The sequence below is a fragment of the Argentina silus genome, assembly GCF_951799395.1.
Source record: "Argentina silus genome assembly, chromosome: 6".
In the NCBI taxonomy this organism is placed as follows: domain Eukaryota; kingdom Metazoa; phylum Chordata; class Actinopteri; order Argentiniformes; family Argentinidae; genus Argentina; species Argentina silus.
Window position 1 is genome coordinate 2,116,436 of NC_139660.1, and position 15,000 is coordinate 2,131,435.

The 15,000-nt window shown below is 46.7% G+C and overlaps 1 protein-coding gene across 2 annotated transcripts in view; it reads right to left on the reverse strand.

Annotated features, from left to right (window-relative positions):
- Positions 1–3,970: 3,970 nt before the first annotated feature.
- LOC310806187 (carboxyl-terminal PDZ ligand of neuronal nitric oxide synthase protein-like) overlaps positions 3,971–15,000 on the reverse strand; it is a 118,677-nt gene continuing 107,647 nt past the window's right edge. For both annotated transcript variants that reach the window (XM_083672207.1, XM_083672206.1), the window contains exons 11-13: positions 8,645–8,850; positions 8,357–8,484; positions 3,971–6,051 (exon numbers count right to left, since the gene is read on the reverse strand). In XM_083672207.1, the coding sequence (XP_083528333.1) occupies positions 5,463–6,051; positions 8,357–8,484; positions 8,645–8,850 (923 nt within the window). In that variant the 3' untranslated portion in view covers positions 3,971–5,462. The remainder of the gene's footprint in view (positions 6,052–8,356; positions 8,485–8,644; positions 8,851–15,000) is intronic.

The window sequence follows — 15,000 nt, forward strand, 5'->3', positions numbered from 1 at the left end:
CCTCTAATTGTTGTTTTGTTGATTAAAAACAAGCATCGTCACGGCACAAGGTGGTTTTCAAATGTCTATTCTGTGCTTATTTGAACACAGAAGTGAATTCCCACCTGAAACACCACTGCATGAAGTGGTGGTATTTTACAGTGCGGTATTTTACAATGACTTCCCTCCAACTTCCTTTGAAAATAGGCCTTCAGGATATCAGTGTCTGAAACACTGATGCTTCTTGACCTTCCATTCTTACCGTAGCAGTCCTCTCAGGAGGCTAGCCTTCCAGACAGACACCACTTAGCTCATCTCAGGGCTAAGAGGAGTCTACTGGGCTACACACATGCAAGAGGGAGACCCATAATGTGTGTGTGCGCAATGCATATGTCTGTGTGTGTGCGACTGTGACTGTGTGTGTGTGTGTGTGCGTGACTGTGTGTGTGTGTGCGTGCGTGCTCGTGCATGTCTGTTTGAGTGAGTGTGTACAGTCTGTGTCGGTGACTGAGCTCGAACGAGGGTTGACAAACAAACGTCTCGCCAAACCCGCCCTATATTATTCACGCAGGAGCATAAACCGTAGAGTTTAAACATAACAAAATCAGTTTGGTTTCTGTTAAAGCAAACTAGTAGATATTTCCAGCTTTCACAATAAATCGCACAACACCTGCAGGCGTACGCGAGCTAGCAGACGTTGTGTAAACAAAGACGCATTACGACACGACATCCATGCCTATTAAAATGTATCCACTGGCTGGCGTCTCTTCTCATGATGTAGGCTGAGAACGAACACAGACAAGCGAAAGCCGAGGTTTGAGGCGTTTACACAAGTATTTTATTATGCATGGGAGCTAGATTTCCTTGCAGAAAGAAAAGAAAAAAAAAGAGAAATGAATAAATGTGTTTGAATTATTAATTACGAGGCTGTGTGCCCCGAACTGATTGCTTGTTTACAGACTTGATCCGTGACAGTAAATAAAATCGCTCCATCTCATTTACATCGCGACGTTCGTCGTCACCTCATCCAGCGGTCCCGTCGGGACACGACACGTCGGGGGAGGACGACGGAACGTCAACATCATCCCAAACAAAGCGCGTCTCTCACCGCATCAACATTCCAGCCGACGTGAACATTCTGACAGCGAGATACGCCGGGGAGGCGATTTGGGATCCACCACCGGGACCCAAAACACGTCCACGCGTAAAGCATTGGAACTAGCAGGAAAAAAAAAAAAAAGGTCATTCACTTCAGTGAATCTACAGTAGGACAGAAGTGTGCACTGAGATCCAAAGAGTTCAGACAGTAGGGATCCATTCTAAGGTGTGATATATAAACTAAATGTGTTTAGTGGTTCTCCAGTAAGCTAAAAGAGCAGGGCGAGGAGGATATATTACATTCAGGCCTGGGCCATGACAGCATGGGGTGATTATGGTGATTTCTCCACACAGAAGGCATACAGAAAACACATGCCAGAGTGTACAGTACAGAATAGCAGAGCAGAGCATACCAGAGATGAAGCGACACTTCACAGTATCTGGGCACAACAAATGTTTTGTGTGTTGCTCAGTACATCTGAAGCCAGTGGAGGCTGGTGGACGGAGTCATGGGGAGGACAGGCTTGTTTGACCCCGTTCCTCATTCCGTTCCATGCATTACAACAAGCCCGTCCTCCCCGCTTCTCCCTCCGCCAGCCTCCCCTGCCGAAGACTGAGATGGAAGACTTGCAAACATACGACAATCAATCAGGACATTATATATCACCAGCAGGTATTCGCCAAATATTGCACTTGGAGGTATGGAGGGGATCCATACACGTGAGTGATCGCAATGGAAAACCAATAAACATTGAACTGTTGTTTCAAAACTTTCCAAGATCTGAAATTCAGCTAAACAGGATATCCTGCTGGTGTTTTTCCAGTGTGTTCACGCGTTGCCATGGTTACGTGTGAGGGAATGAAATAATGAAACACAGGATATGCCCAAAATAGACAGCAAGGCTTCTGCTCAAAAAGAACATAACAGAACCAAATCACAGGCACAAGGAGTCTGAATGACTTAACATTTAATTTTTCAAATTGACATTTTCCAGTAGCGAGAGTTAGTAATTAAAATCAAAATGAATCACAGACAACCATTAAAATCATATTTCTCACATTTCATTACTGTCTTTTCATAACATTGAGAGCAACCCATCTATATTTCAAATAATGAATAGTAAAATTGTTACAGTAAAAAATGTGTAGATATAAAACTGTCCATATTTTCTTTATAAAGACTTTATGTACGATACTGTAGGCCTCTGTCTCTGCAACGAAGCCAGTGTCCACTCACACAAGCACACTCATAGACGCGGGCGCACACACACACACACACACACACACACACGCACAATCTGTTTCCTTCATTCATCTGCAAAGTGTTGAAATTCTATCGACCAGCTTTTATAATACAAAGTTAAACAAAAAATAATTAAAGTAACACATAAATCAATGGTAAGAAATATAATGTGTCATTAAATTCAAATCAAATGACTTCACAACCAGCTAAATAGATCATATATCTTACTTTCATGAGAGACAATGTCATATACACACAGAAGTTTTAAAAGGGTGTAATAAAATATCTCCAAAAATGTACAATATTTTCCTTCACATCTTATCATCCAGTATAACTTCAGTGGCATACAATTCATACACATAAGCTAGGATGGGTTAGGGTTAGGGTTAGCCTAACCCTAACCCTAGGAGGCTCTACAATATAGCTTCTTAACCACTGTCTGTCTTAACCTCAAGTGTTGTGTCTTGAGTAGAAATGATAATTTAATATAACAATGTCAGTCTAGAGTACTGATGACGATTGATTACTGTTAATTATTGCTTTAGTTACATACCATCAGGGTTATGTTGCCTTATGAATCAAACTACCTCACTAACCAATCATCAATCACTCAGAGCGTTTTCATACAGAGGTTCCACAGGCTTTTTGCATTGTGACATGCTATACCTGTAGTCTTTCAAATGTTCTGGTGACAAAACCCTTGTTTTTGACCACAACTCAGTCTTTAGACTTGACCCACCAGTGGGCCCTGACTAAGTCCTGAGTCTGACCCACCATTAAAACAAACAAACAAAGGGTTAATACAAGACAATACTCGAATAATCTTAATGAAAATACGTTCCAATGTTCGCGCTATCTATCACCTGCATCGCTCTCTCTCTCTCTCTCTCTCTCTCTCTCTCTCTCTCTCTCTCTCTCTCATTGTGATCCGTTCCGTCCCTACTGAAGGAGGTGAGTGGAGTCCTGGACAGGACAAAGGTAGCCATTCTCCAGTTCTGGAGTCATGTGAGTCAGAGTCATGGGTCAGTGGACTGTGCTGAAGGACGCTCTCTCCTTTCATCTCCTCTCCTCTCTGACTCCCCAGTTACCGTAAACTAAGACTCAGAAAGAATGGAGGCCAGAATGTCCTCCAGGTCCCACTGCGGTCTTCTGTGTGTTAGGAGAAGCATTGGGTTTCATCTGATCTGATTCCACAGGTATATTTTTGATTGAGGGAATCACTTGGGGGTTCTTATGGAAAGTGCGGTACTTCTGCATTATTCTGCCTCGCCCTGTTCTAAAAGACTGAGACTGAATCAGTGTCTGGGTTCTGCATTCCACAGATGCCCCGTCCACATCTAATACTCATTCACACTCCTCTCACAGTCCTCTCACACACACACACACACACACACTCACTCTCCCCCTCTCGCTCTCCACTCCACTCCTTTCATACAAACTCTCTCTCTCTCCCTCCCTCCCTCCCTATCTCTCCAATCTTTTAATACAAACAAACTCCACCTCTCCCTCTCTCTCTCTCTCTCTCCCTCTCTTTCTCTCTCTCTCTCTCTCTCTCCCTCTCTCTCTCTCTCTCCCTCTCCCTCTCCCTCTCTCTCTCTCTCCCTCTCCCTCTCTCTCTCCCTCTCTCTCTCTCTCTCTCCCTCTCCCTCCCTCTCTCTCTCTCCCTCCTGTTCTCAGACCCAAAGTATCCTTTCCAATGATCACCATGGATACACACAATACCTGAGCACTCCTACCTGGACAAGGTTATGCTGACACACTGTTCTGGGGTCAGTTTGGATTTGAGCTGATACAAACGTTACTTAGTTATTGGTACAGCTGAATAAGCAGCTAATACAGTGGCAAGTCTTGGACGAATTATATTAGTCTCTCTCTCTCTCTCTCTCTCTCTCTCTCTCTTTCTGGGTTGGTTTTTATCTGTTTGTTAAACCTAATCTCAGGAGGGAGTGAGTGGGTGATGGAAGGGAGGGAGGGAGGAGGCTGTGGGAGTGAGGAGCAGCCCCCTGACAAAGGCTTCTTTCTCTGGGAGAGACCGGCCCTACATTCCCCTCATTCTCCTGGACCTGACCTGGTCTGACCACAGCACAGAGTAACGCTACACTACACTACACTACACTACACTAATCCCTGTCCCGCAAGGCTGTGTGTGAGAGAGGTGTGTGTGTGTGCGTGCGTGCATGCGTGCGTGTGTGTATCTGCTGTGTTGTGAGGGATGGAAATGTCTCAGATGCACTAGTTTATTCAGCGTAGGGATCAACTGTTTCACTGACTCAATATGACTACACAGACACTCTCCTCACTGATCAGCCTGTCTGTCTGAAGTCATGTAAAACATCTGAAACAACAGGAGTGGAGTGTGTCTCTTCGCCTGAATCAGACAAACACACGTCCCTGCTTTCTTGTGTCGACAGACTCACTCTAGATGACACAAAGAACACATCAAAAAGCTCATTAGAAACAGGGATAGCACTTGTGGTGTTGAATCAGATTACTGTGCAGTGGGTATATTGTATTCACTTTGGTTTTTCATATTTCCTGCATGCAAGTAAAAGGTTCATCATAGAAAGAGGAAATGTTATTAAAAAAAACATGGAAGACGACATTCTCTCTTAATAGTACTGGTATTTCATGTATAATTTCTTTTTTTAGACAGCTAAAATGCATTGGATATAAATATTCCTTCAGCATTTACAGTTAATAACACTATAAAAACATGATTAAGAAATGACATTAAAACAATGTTTGGCAGACCCAGGAGGTTTGAGTTCTCCTGAAAGGTTTCCAAACCACTTTGGTCTGTCCCTTCATGATATGATAAAATAAATTTCTTTCTCTTTTTTCTCTCTCTCTCTCTCTCTCTCTCTTTCCATCTCATCTCTTGCTCATTCACCCTCCCTCAACCTCTATCTTCTCAGATTCTCTTCTATTTTCATCCCCCTCTCTCTCTGTCTTTCACTTGCACACACATACTAGTCCTCTCTCCCCCTCAGGCGAAGGCCTGATCTCCCAGTGAACCTGGTCCTCACTCCAGGCCCCCCTGCCCAGCCCCACAACCCAGGGTAAAGAGAGGCTGGTGGGGGAAGGAGAGGAGTCAGGCTAGGGGTCCAGGGGGTCTGGGTCAGGGTCAGGGTCAGGGTCAGAACTACTCAAAGGACAGCAGGTCTGGGTGCTGTTCTGGCTCCTCTGTGTCCACTCCCGAGCTTCGCCTGTGGGGGGTGCCATTCTCCATCAGCCCCTCCTCACTGATGCTGATACGGTACTGAGCTTTCCCGGAGCAGGGGGTGGAGGCCAGCCGCGTGTCCGCTCCAGAGGGCTTCTGCCTGGACTCATTGGGCTTGGATCTGGGGTCCAGGTGGTCCTTGTGGATGAGGTCCGGGACAGAGAGCTGGAGCTGGGACTGGTCCGGGTCTCCCTCACTCTTCTCCTCCATCCTCTCCACAACCACTCCATCCATCTTAGTGCGCTCGCCTCTCTCCATCTCCTCCTCCTCCTCTTTCCCACATCCCCCTCTCCCTCCTTCCCCATCTCCTTGCATAGGGGGTCCCTCCTTGCCGATGAGGGGTCTTTTGTCAGGGGAGGAGAGGAAGGAGGGCTCGGGGGTCTCGGGGGAGTTGACCACGGGGTCGGAGGAGATCATCATGTCCTGAGTGGTCTTCAGGGCGCGGGGGAGACGCTTCTTACCCGTGGGGGGAGGGGGGTCCAGCCGAGGGAAGGAGTCCAGGGAGTTGTGACTGTGGACAGGGAGACAGGAGAAAACTGTTAGTTACTATTACAACTAATGGGAGTGTGTGTGCTGTGTGTATAAAGAGATAGATAATGCGACTGCTCGTTACTACCATAATCAACGTGTGTGTGTGTGTGTGTGTGTGTGTGTGTGTACACTGTAAGTAAGTGTGTGCGTTATAGTATGGAGACAAGGAGAGGGAGATAAACTGTCAAATACGATTAAGAGGGAGATGATACTCATTGGTTGGGAAAGAGAGAGAACAGAGAGAGATCAGGGGAAGAAAGAGAAGAGAGAGAGAGCAGGGAGAGAGAGAAGAGAGAGAGCAGGGAGAGAGAGAGAGAGAGAGCAGGGGAAGAGAGAGAAGAGAGAGAGCAGGGAGAGAGAGAGAGAGAGAGCAGTGGGAGAGAGAGAGAGAGAGAGAGAGAAGAGAGAGAGCAGTGGGAGAGAGAGAAGAGAGAGAGCAGGGAGAGAGAGAGCAGTGGGAGAGAGAGAAGAGAGAGAGAGAGCAGGGGGAGAGAGAAGAGAGAGAGAGAGAGAGCAGGGGGAGAGAGAAAAGAGAGAGAGAGAGCAGGGGGAGAGAGAGAGAGAGAGCAGGGGGAGAGAGAGAAGAGAGAGAGAGAGAGAATGGACAGAGAGCAGGGGGAGAGAAAGAAGAGAGAGAGAGCAGGGGGAGAGAGAGAAGAGAGAGAGAGAGAGAATGGACAGAGAGCAGGGGGAGAGAAAGAAGAGAGAGAGAGAGAGAGAGCAGGGGGAGAAAGAGAAGAGGGAGAGAGAGAGAATGGACAGAGAGCAGGGGGAGAGAAAGAAGAGAGAGAGAGAGAGAGAGAGCAGGGGGAGAGAGAGAAGAGAGAGAGAGAGAGAGAAGAGGGAGAGAGAGAGAATGGACAGAGAGCAGGGGGAGAGAGAGAAGAGAGAGAGCAGGGGGAGAGAGAGAAGAGGGAGAGAGAGAAGAGAGAGAGAGAGAGAATGGACAGAGAGCAGGGGGAGAGAGAAGAGAGAGAGAGCAGGGGGAGAGAGAGAAGAGGGAGAGAGAGCAGAGAGAGATAGAGAGAATGGACAGAGAGCAGGGGGAGAGAGAGAAGAGAGAGAGAGCAGGGGGAGATGCGAAAAAAGACATAAGGAGTGAAAATGAACATATGAAGCCAGTCATGTGTATGAGATGCCCCCCCCCCCCCCGCCCGCCCCCCCCCACCCCTCTCTATCAAGAGATGCCTACCCCCCGCCCACCCCCCCCCCCCCGCCCCTCTCCCTCCCTCCCTCTCTATCAGGAGATGCCTGCCTGCCCATATGGTGTGAAAGTCTGTTTACATGAACCATGGTGTATTTCTCAATCTGTCCCTCATAAACGCACGTTACCATGGTGATGACCTTATCATTGCCGTAGAGATAAGGAGTGACTCAAAGTGAGGAATGCGAGTCAGACTGACACACACACACACACACACACACACACACACACACACACACACACACACACACACACACACATCACTGTCTGTCACAACACACATCATAGTTCTAACCAACCCGAGTCTCTGAAGGAGATAAGTTAAGCTGATGAAATATGAATTTTCCATCACCTTTTATCAGTGGTGACTGTGTGTTATTGAAGAACCAGACAGATCAATACCGATGTGGAGCCTAGGTACAGCTCCTTCTGTCTGCTTACACAGAGAATCATCCAAGGCGTGTGTGTGTGTGTGTGTGTGTGCGTGCGTGCTATAGAGAGACAGAATTTCACTTCATTTCATTTCATTCATTCTTTCTATGAGAAGTGAGGCATTAAAACATTGAAGTCTGTTTAATTCAATTGCAATATTCAGACTAACTAACCATCCTTTCGCGTTACATAATGAATCTAAAGAGTCCACATTTTGGAAAGTGTCTGATGAATAATTCATATACCTTTGACCCAATGATTACATAGAGAGATAGAAGGGCTCTTCCTCCACAACTCAAACACTCTGTAGACTTACTACTAAAATATTACTCTTCAGACTTAATTCATGTTTGCCTGAATTTCCTGTGCACTGTACAGTATGTGAAAGCTGTGTAATGATTGGGTCAGATGATGTTTGTGTGTGTGTGTGTGTGTGTGTGTCTCCTCACCTATTAGCAGTGGTAGTTCCCTTTGTGAGTGTGTGTGTGTGTGTGTGTGTGTCACATGTGTGTGTATGTCCTCACCTGTTAGCCGTAGTTCCCTGTGTGAGTGTGTGTGTGTCACGTTTGTGAGTGTGTGTGTGTGTGTGTGTGTGTGTGTGTGTCACGTTTGTGAGTGTGTGTGTGTGTGTGTGTGTGTGTGTCCTCACCTGTTAGCTGTAGTTCCCTGTGTGAGTTCCTCCATGCAGTTCCACACGGCTCCTACATTCTTGTTGACCTCTGTGACCCCGATATCCCCCAGGTGAGTGGGCTCCTTCCTCCTCAGCAGGTCGTTCACCTGATAATGATGATGATGATATAATTAGTATCATTTTTCAGAGGTGCTGTGCTAGATTATCTACAACACAAAATACAACTGTTGCAAAAAAATCCCTTAGAGGGATAACACATTTTTTGGTCCTGCATCAGTGGATTATTTTGTTCTGTTCAGGACTGACCTTTGCCCCCACTGCCTTGCCCAGGTTCAGGGCATTCTTCAGTCTCTGCTGTCCTCCAGTGGTGGTGGTAGAGTGGGGGTCGGCGGTGCCACTACCCAGGCTGGTGTTCACCGTGCCCAGGGAGCGACGAGATGAAGTCAGGCCTGGCCTGGAGGTCTGGAGCCTCTGCTGCTGGGCGTTAGAGTTCTCAAACATACTCTGGTCAACTGGGGGAGAAAGAGGGGGAGGGAGGAGAGAGAGAGAGAGAGAGAGAGAGAGAGAGAAAGAGAGAGAGTGAGCGGGAGAGAAAAAGAGAGAAAAAGAGATATGAATGAGGGTATTATGAGGGCACATTCAACTTTTACATAAGTGTACTTTTAGTCTTCTAGAGGGAAGTCAAAACAAAACTCAAAACAAGGTTGCAGATACATGATGGAACATTAGAAACACAAACGGAACGTCAAAGATGAAAAATGAATGTACATTCTAAAAAAAAAACATTTCATTTGGAGCAAAAAATACACTGAACATTCCATTTGTATCCGCAACTTTGCACAACATTGCTAGATGTTGCATCATCAAAAACATCTCTGGATTCACAGGCTTATTGTGAATCCATGGGGACACAATGGAAATATGGGGTCCCACAGGGTACAGTTTAACATCCACTCCATATGTTACACACTAATAAATAATGCATAATGCAAGCAAATGGGCATGACACATGCACATAACCACAACCACCAGCCAAAATGCATGGGGGGAAAACACACAAAGCAGGTTGGCATCAATCCACATAACAAGAGAGAATGTGTCTTACCTCTTGGAGAAAATTATTTCTCGGAAGGCATTTAAGTAAGACATAAAACAAGTATTTCTTAGACTTTCTACATTTTAAAGGCCTTAAAACAGGTTTTCTGGAGCAATTTACATCAAATGCATTCAAAGAGGGAATCAAACGACCACCGGGAGCGTCTTGTTAAGAATTCTCAGCACATTCGAATCCAATGGAACAAGATTTACTGCTGAGTTCTTTCTGCTTGATCAGACAAAAGTTACAGTTCTATAATGGCTTCTACATGAGGGCAAATAGCAGGGTCTAATGGCTACAAGCTGGAGCTTTTAAATTCTCCTGGTACATTTCTGGGCAGATATATGGGGGAAGAACATCTTCATTAATAACCACAGAGAGCATAGTGACAGCACAGGTAACCTTGGCATCACTTTATGTTGCCGTTGCAGATGCAGTGCGTTTCAGAGATAGTCACACCCCAGAGATCTGTGTGAGGGGACTGCAGGTCAGGCTGCTGGAATGTCATCTGATGTGAACCAACTGAAAACAACTGAGGACATTTGGAGGTGGGACGGCAGATATGCAGGTGGTTATTCATAAAAGTGGTCAGATCTCATTTCACTGTTCGAGGCTGAAACAAGGACTGCTACTGTATTATGAAGATGAGATTCAACATCCAAAGAGGCTCAGTCTGTACCGTGTGTGTGTGCGCGCAGTATATGTGTGTGTGTGCTCTGTGTGTGTGTGTCATAGCTATACTGTTGGCAAGGAGAGTCTTCCTCTCAGGACCCTATGTGTCACACACTTGTCACAACACAAGTTTTGCCTTCGCCGGGCGGCAACGGGAACAGCCCCTCGCTACTTGCAAGCAATGGTCAGCCCCCAAACCCCTGCCTTCCCACTGCTGTCAAAACTACAGAGTCACTATCTATCTTCCGCCGTAGATTGAAGGCCCATCTCTTCAGGCTACATCTTAACTGTCCCTCCTAAAGACCTCTTCATCCCCACTACCCGCCTGTACAATTTCTCTACTGTAAATAAATAACAAAAAAAAAGTAAATAAAAAAAGTAATTCTTCCTTCTTCTAGCATTGTGACTGCCTATGGCCCCTGGTCCTAGCATAGATTACTTTTTCTTATGATGACTGGTGGATAGATGATTCACTTACTTAGACAAATGTATTTGTTGTAAGTTGCTTTGGATAAAGGTAAATGTAAATGTAAACGTCATTCTCTTTCCTTTGCATCCTCTTCTTCTTCGTCTCTTTCTGCTCTATTTTGTTTCTCAGCTGCACTTTAACAGAATGTGTTAATTAACTGTCCTCGTTAGGGCTGTCATCCCAAGGGCGAGTTTGTAATTTAAAAAATAACTACCCACACACACACACACACACACAGGTATGTTAGTACCCGCTCCCCCAGGCTTCCACAAACAACTTCCAAGCTCTCTCTGAGAGAAAGATTTTCTCAAGACCCATTTTTGTCTCCAGCTGTATTTTTAGCTGTAATGCAGCTGTATATGTATTATTTATTATGCTGATGTGTAAAACTCTGTGGACCGTCTTTCTATTTTCAAACTACAGTGTTTCCGTCTACAGCTTAGTCTTATGATGTTCTCATCTAAACAGTAGTTGTCTGGGAGAACTGACCAATCCAGAGCTGCCCACTTCTGCTAATACTTACTGAGAGAGAGAGAGAGAGAGAGAGAGAGAGAGAGAAAGACGGAGAGGGAGAGAGAGAGAAAGGAGATGGAGTGGGGAGGCAGAGACGGAGAGAGGTAGGAAGACAATAGAGACAGAGAAGGAGATGAAGACAGAGAGAGAGAGAGAGAAAGACGGAGAGGGAGAGAGAAAGGAGATGGAGTGGGGAGGCAGAGATGGAGAGAGGGAGGAAGACAATAGAGACAGAGAAGGAGATGAAGACAGAGAGAGAGAGAGAGAGAAAGACGGAGAGGGAGAGAGAAAGGAGATGGAGTGGGGAGGCAGAGACGGAGAGAGGGAGGAAGACAATAGAGACAGAGAAGGAGATGAAGACAGAGAGAGAGAGAGAGAGAGAGAGGGTGGTGTGGGAGTGGTAGGGTCATAAAGTGTAGTGATAAATCAGCTTGGTATGGGGGCCAGACAGGCCCGGGCTGTTCTGTGGCTCTGGGAGATTGGACAGCCTCTTCCACAGGTATTTTACAGCCCTATCTCTCTGGGCCAGAAGTGGCGAGGTGTTTACGTTGTCCAGCTGTGGGACAGGAAATGGGAGGAAGGCGTGGCCCTGGTGTTAAAACAGAAAAGGGAAGCCTAACTGTACCGCCCACTCAGTGTGGAAGTTTGCCCTCAGATTTGCACAATGATATTGACAGACCGTAGAAATCAAACAAAGGCATTTTCCAGACGCCTTTACCCAAAGCGACTTACAACAAATTCATTTGTCTAAGTAAGTGAATCATCTATGCATTAGTCATCATAAAGAAAAAGTAATCTATGCTAGGACCAGGGGCTATTGGCAGTCACAATGCTAGAATTACTTTTTTTACTTTTTTTTTTTTTTAATGAATTTATTAATATTGTGCAAGTAGGGAGGGGCTGTTCCCTTTGCCGCCCGGTAGGCGAGCACCAGGGTCTTGAATCTGATGCGAGCTGCTACCGGGAGCCAGTGAAGGGTGCGAAGGAGGGGGGGTGACATGGGAGAACTTGGAGAAATTGAACACCAGATGGGCGGCAGCATTGTAGATGAGCTACAGCTCAGTCTTGTTAAGGTTGAGCTTGAGGGGGTGACATCACCATCGTCGCTGACATCATCGCTGACATCCATGCGGAAATGTCTGTAAGACACACAGAGACATGTGTTGCCACCTGTGAGTCAGAGGGGGGGAAAGGGAGAAAGAGTTGAGTGTCATCTGCGTAGCAGTAAGAGGAGAAACCATGTGAGGAAATTACCGAGCCAAGATTTGGTATAGAGGGAGAACAGTAAGGGCCCTAGGACAGGGCCCTGAGGGACCCCAGTGGTGAGGGCTCGTGGAGAGGACAGCGATCCTCTCCAGGCCAGGTAGGATGCAAACCAGGAGAGTGCAGAGCCAGAGATGCCCAGTTCTGAGAGGGTGGAGAGAAGGATCGGGTGGTTTCCTGTGTTGAATGCAGCAGACAGGTCCAGAAGAATGAGAAAAGAGGAGAGGGAGGAAGCTTGAGCAGAGTGGAGGGCCTCCGTGACAGCAAGGAGATCAGTCTCAGTAAAGTGCCCAGCCTTAAAGCCGGATTGTTGAGGGTGAAGGAGGTTGCTCTGAAAGAGATAGTGAGACAGCACGTTCAAGGGATTTAGATAAGAAGGAGAGAAGGGATACCGGTCTGTAGTCATGGACAGCAGATGGGTCAAGAGTTGGTTTCTTGAGAAGAGGCTTGACTCTGGCTGACTTAAAGGCAGCTGGGACAGATCCTGTGGATAGAGAGGAATTGACTATGGTGGTAAGGAACAGAAGGAGGTCTTTGGAGATGGATTGGAGAAAGGGGGAGGGGATAGGATTGAGGGGGCAGGTGGTTGACCGCTTGGATATGACCAGTTTTAGAATATCATCAGCGGAGAAAGGGGAAAGATCTGATAAACCAGAGACCAAGTGTAGCGCAGTGGGTTTGGGAGGAGGGGTAGCAGTGTTGGCGAGAGGTAGAGAGGAAGAGCTGCTAATGTCATCAACCTTCTTTTCAAAGTAGGTGACAAAGTCATCCGCAGACAGGGAGGATGGGGAGGAGGTGGGTTGAGGAGTGAGGAAAATGTGGAGAACAGTTTCCTTGGGTCAGAGGCAGAGCATTGAATTTTGGAATGGTAGTAAAAAGCTTTAGCCGCTGATGCAGATGATGTATAGTTGAGGAGGAGAGAGAGATAAGGTTTTAGGTCAACAGGGAGGACAGTTTTTCTCCATTTCCTTTTAGCTGCCCGGAGCCCTATTCTACAAACTTGCAGGGTTTCAGACAGACAGCCAAGGAGCGTGTGGAGAGGATCGGCCTTGAGGTCAGTGGATAGAGAGAGTCGAAGGGTGAGGAAAGAGTGGACAGGCGGGTGGAGGAGGCTGCATCAGTGGATAGAAGGGAGAAGGATTCAACAGAGGGAAGGGAGGATAAGACAGAGGAAGAGAGAGCAGTAAGGGAGAGGGTACGCAGGACGCAGTGTGGGTAGAGACCGACTGGGAGGGGGTGGGTTTGAGGGGAAGGAAGAAGGACACAAAATGATGATCAGAAACTGGAAGAGGGGTAACAGTAAGGTTAGAGGTATGGGAGGATCTGGTGAAGGCAAGGTCAAGCTGATTGCCCGCCTTATGAGTCGGAGGCGAGTGGGACAGGGTAAGGCCGAAGGAGGAGAGAAGGTCAAGTACTCCAGACGAGTGAAGCTTCTCTGACTGGATGTTGGAGTCACCCAATAGTGTGAGCGGTGTGCCGTCCCTCAGGGAAGAAGCTGAGAAGGACATCCATTTCATCTAAGAGGTGGGCAAGCTGACCTGGTAGACGACAGATAACGACAATGTGAAGTTTGACTGGAAAAAAACAGAAACAGGATGGAATTTGAAGGTGGATATGGACAGGTGTTACAGGGGAAGGACATTATGTGACCACTTAGGTGAGATGAGTCCTGCGCCTCCTCCTCGACCAGTAGGCATCAGAGAGGGCTGCCAGAGTAGCTGTGTTTTCTGGTGTAATCTATGTCTCTGTGAGGACAAGGAAGTGGAGGGACATGAAGCTGGCGTAAGCTGAGATAGCCTCTGCTTTCTTCCCGCGACAGTGAGGTCATGGTCAGTTGAGCATGATGGGTAGATTAGATTGGAATGGTTGCGAGGGGATGTGTAGCGTTGATGTGTCCCCCGGAGGGATGAAATAACAGGAATGGGGAGAAAGCACATTGTGATATTTGCTGGTATAGAGATAGAGGGTTGCTTGATGGACTCCACAGATTGACTCGTTTGTCTTTGTGTCAGGCGTCTTCGTGTCAGGAGGTTGTCGCAGAGGCTGTCGCTCTTTGACCGTCAGGATAGAAGTGCAGATTCTGTAATTGCTGATGACTAGCAGGGTAGCAGCCCCTCCCACCTAACGATCAGTTAACGACCAGACAGGTTTCACCACTCAATTCCAAATGTATTTAGTTCTAGTCCAAGGTGAGCAGGAGTTAAACACCTTGCAGAATAGTTTCAGGCCCTTCCACTGGAGATTGACAGCAATTAGCTTCAAACAGATAGCTTTCAACAGAAACTAGGTCCCAGAGCTTAAGGCAGGATAGCCACAGCAAAACTACCGGCAACACACTGACTTTAAACAAGATTAAATTAACTTACTTAGTCTGGAGGACAGGCTTCACCACTCAATTCCAAATGTGTTATTGAGATAATGAGATATATAAGTGCAGTTAGAGCAGCACCGACACATGGAAGTGAGAAAAGGAGGGAAACAAAGAGAGCAAGAGGAGGAGAGAGTAAGAAAGGAGACGTTTATTGAGCAAAAGCAAGGTCAGTGACAAGAACAACAGCATACAGAGAGAGTAAGTGCACTTTCACTCCCACACAGGTTCTGGATATCATTTTTGTACAATAGGAAAGAACACGGCCTGCACAATGAGTG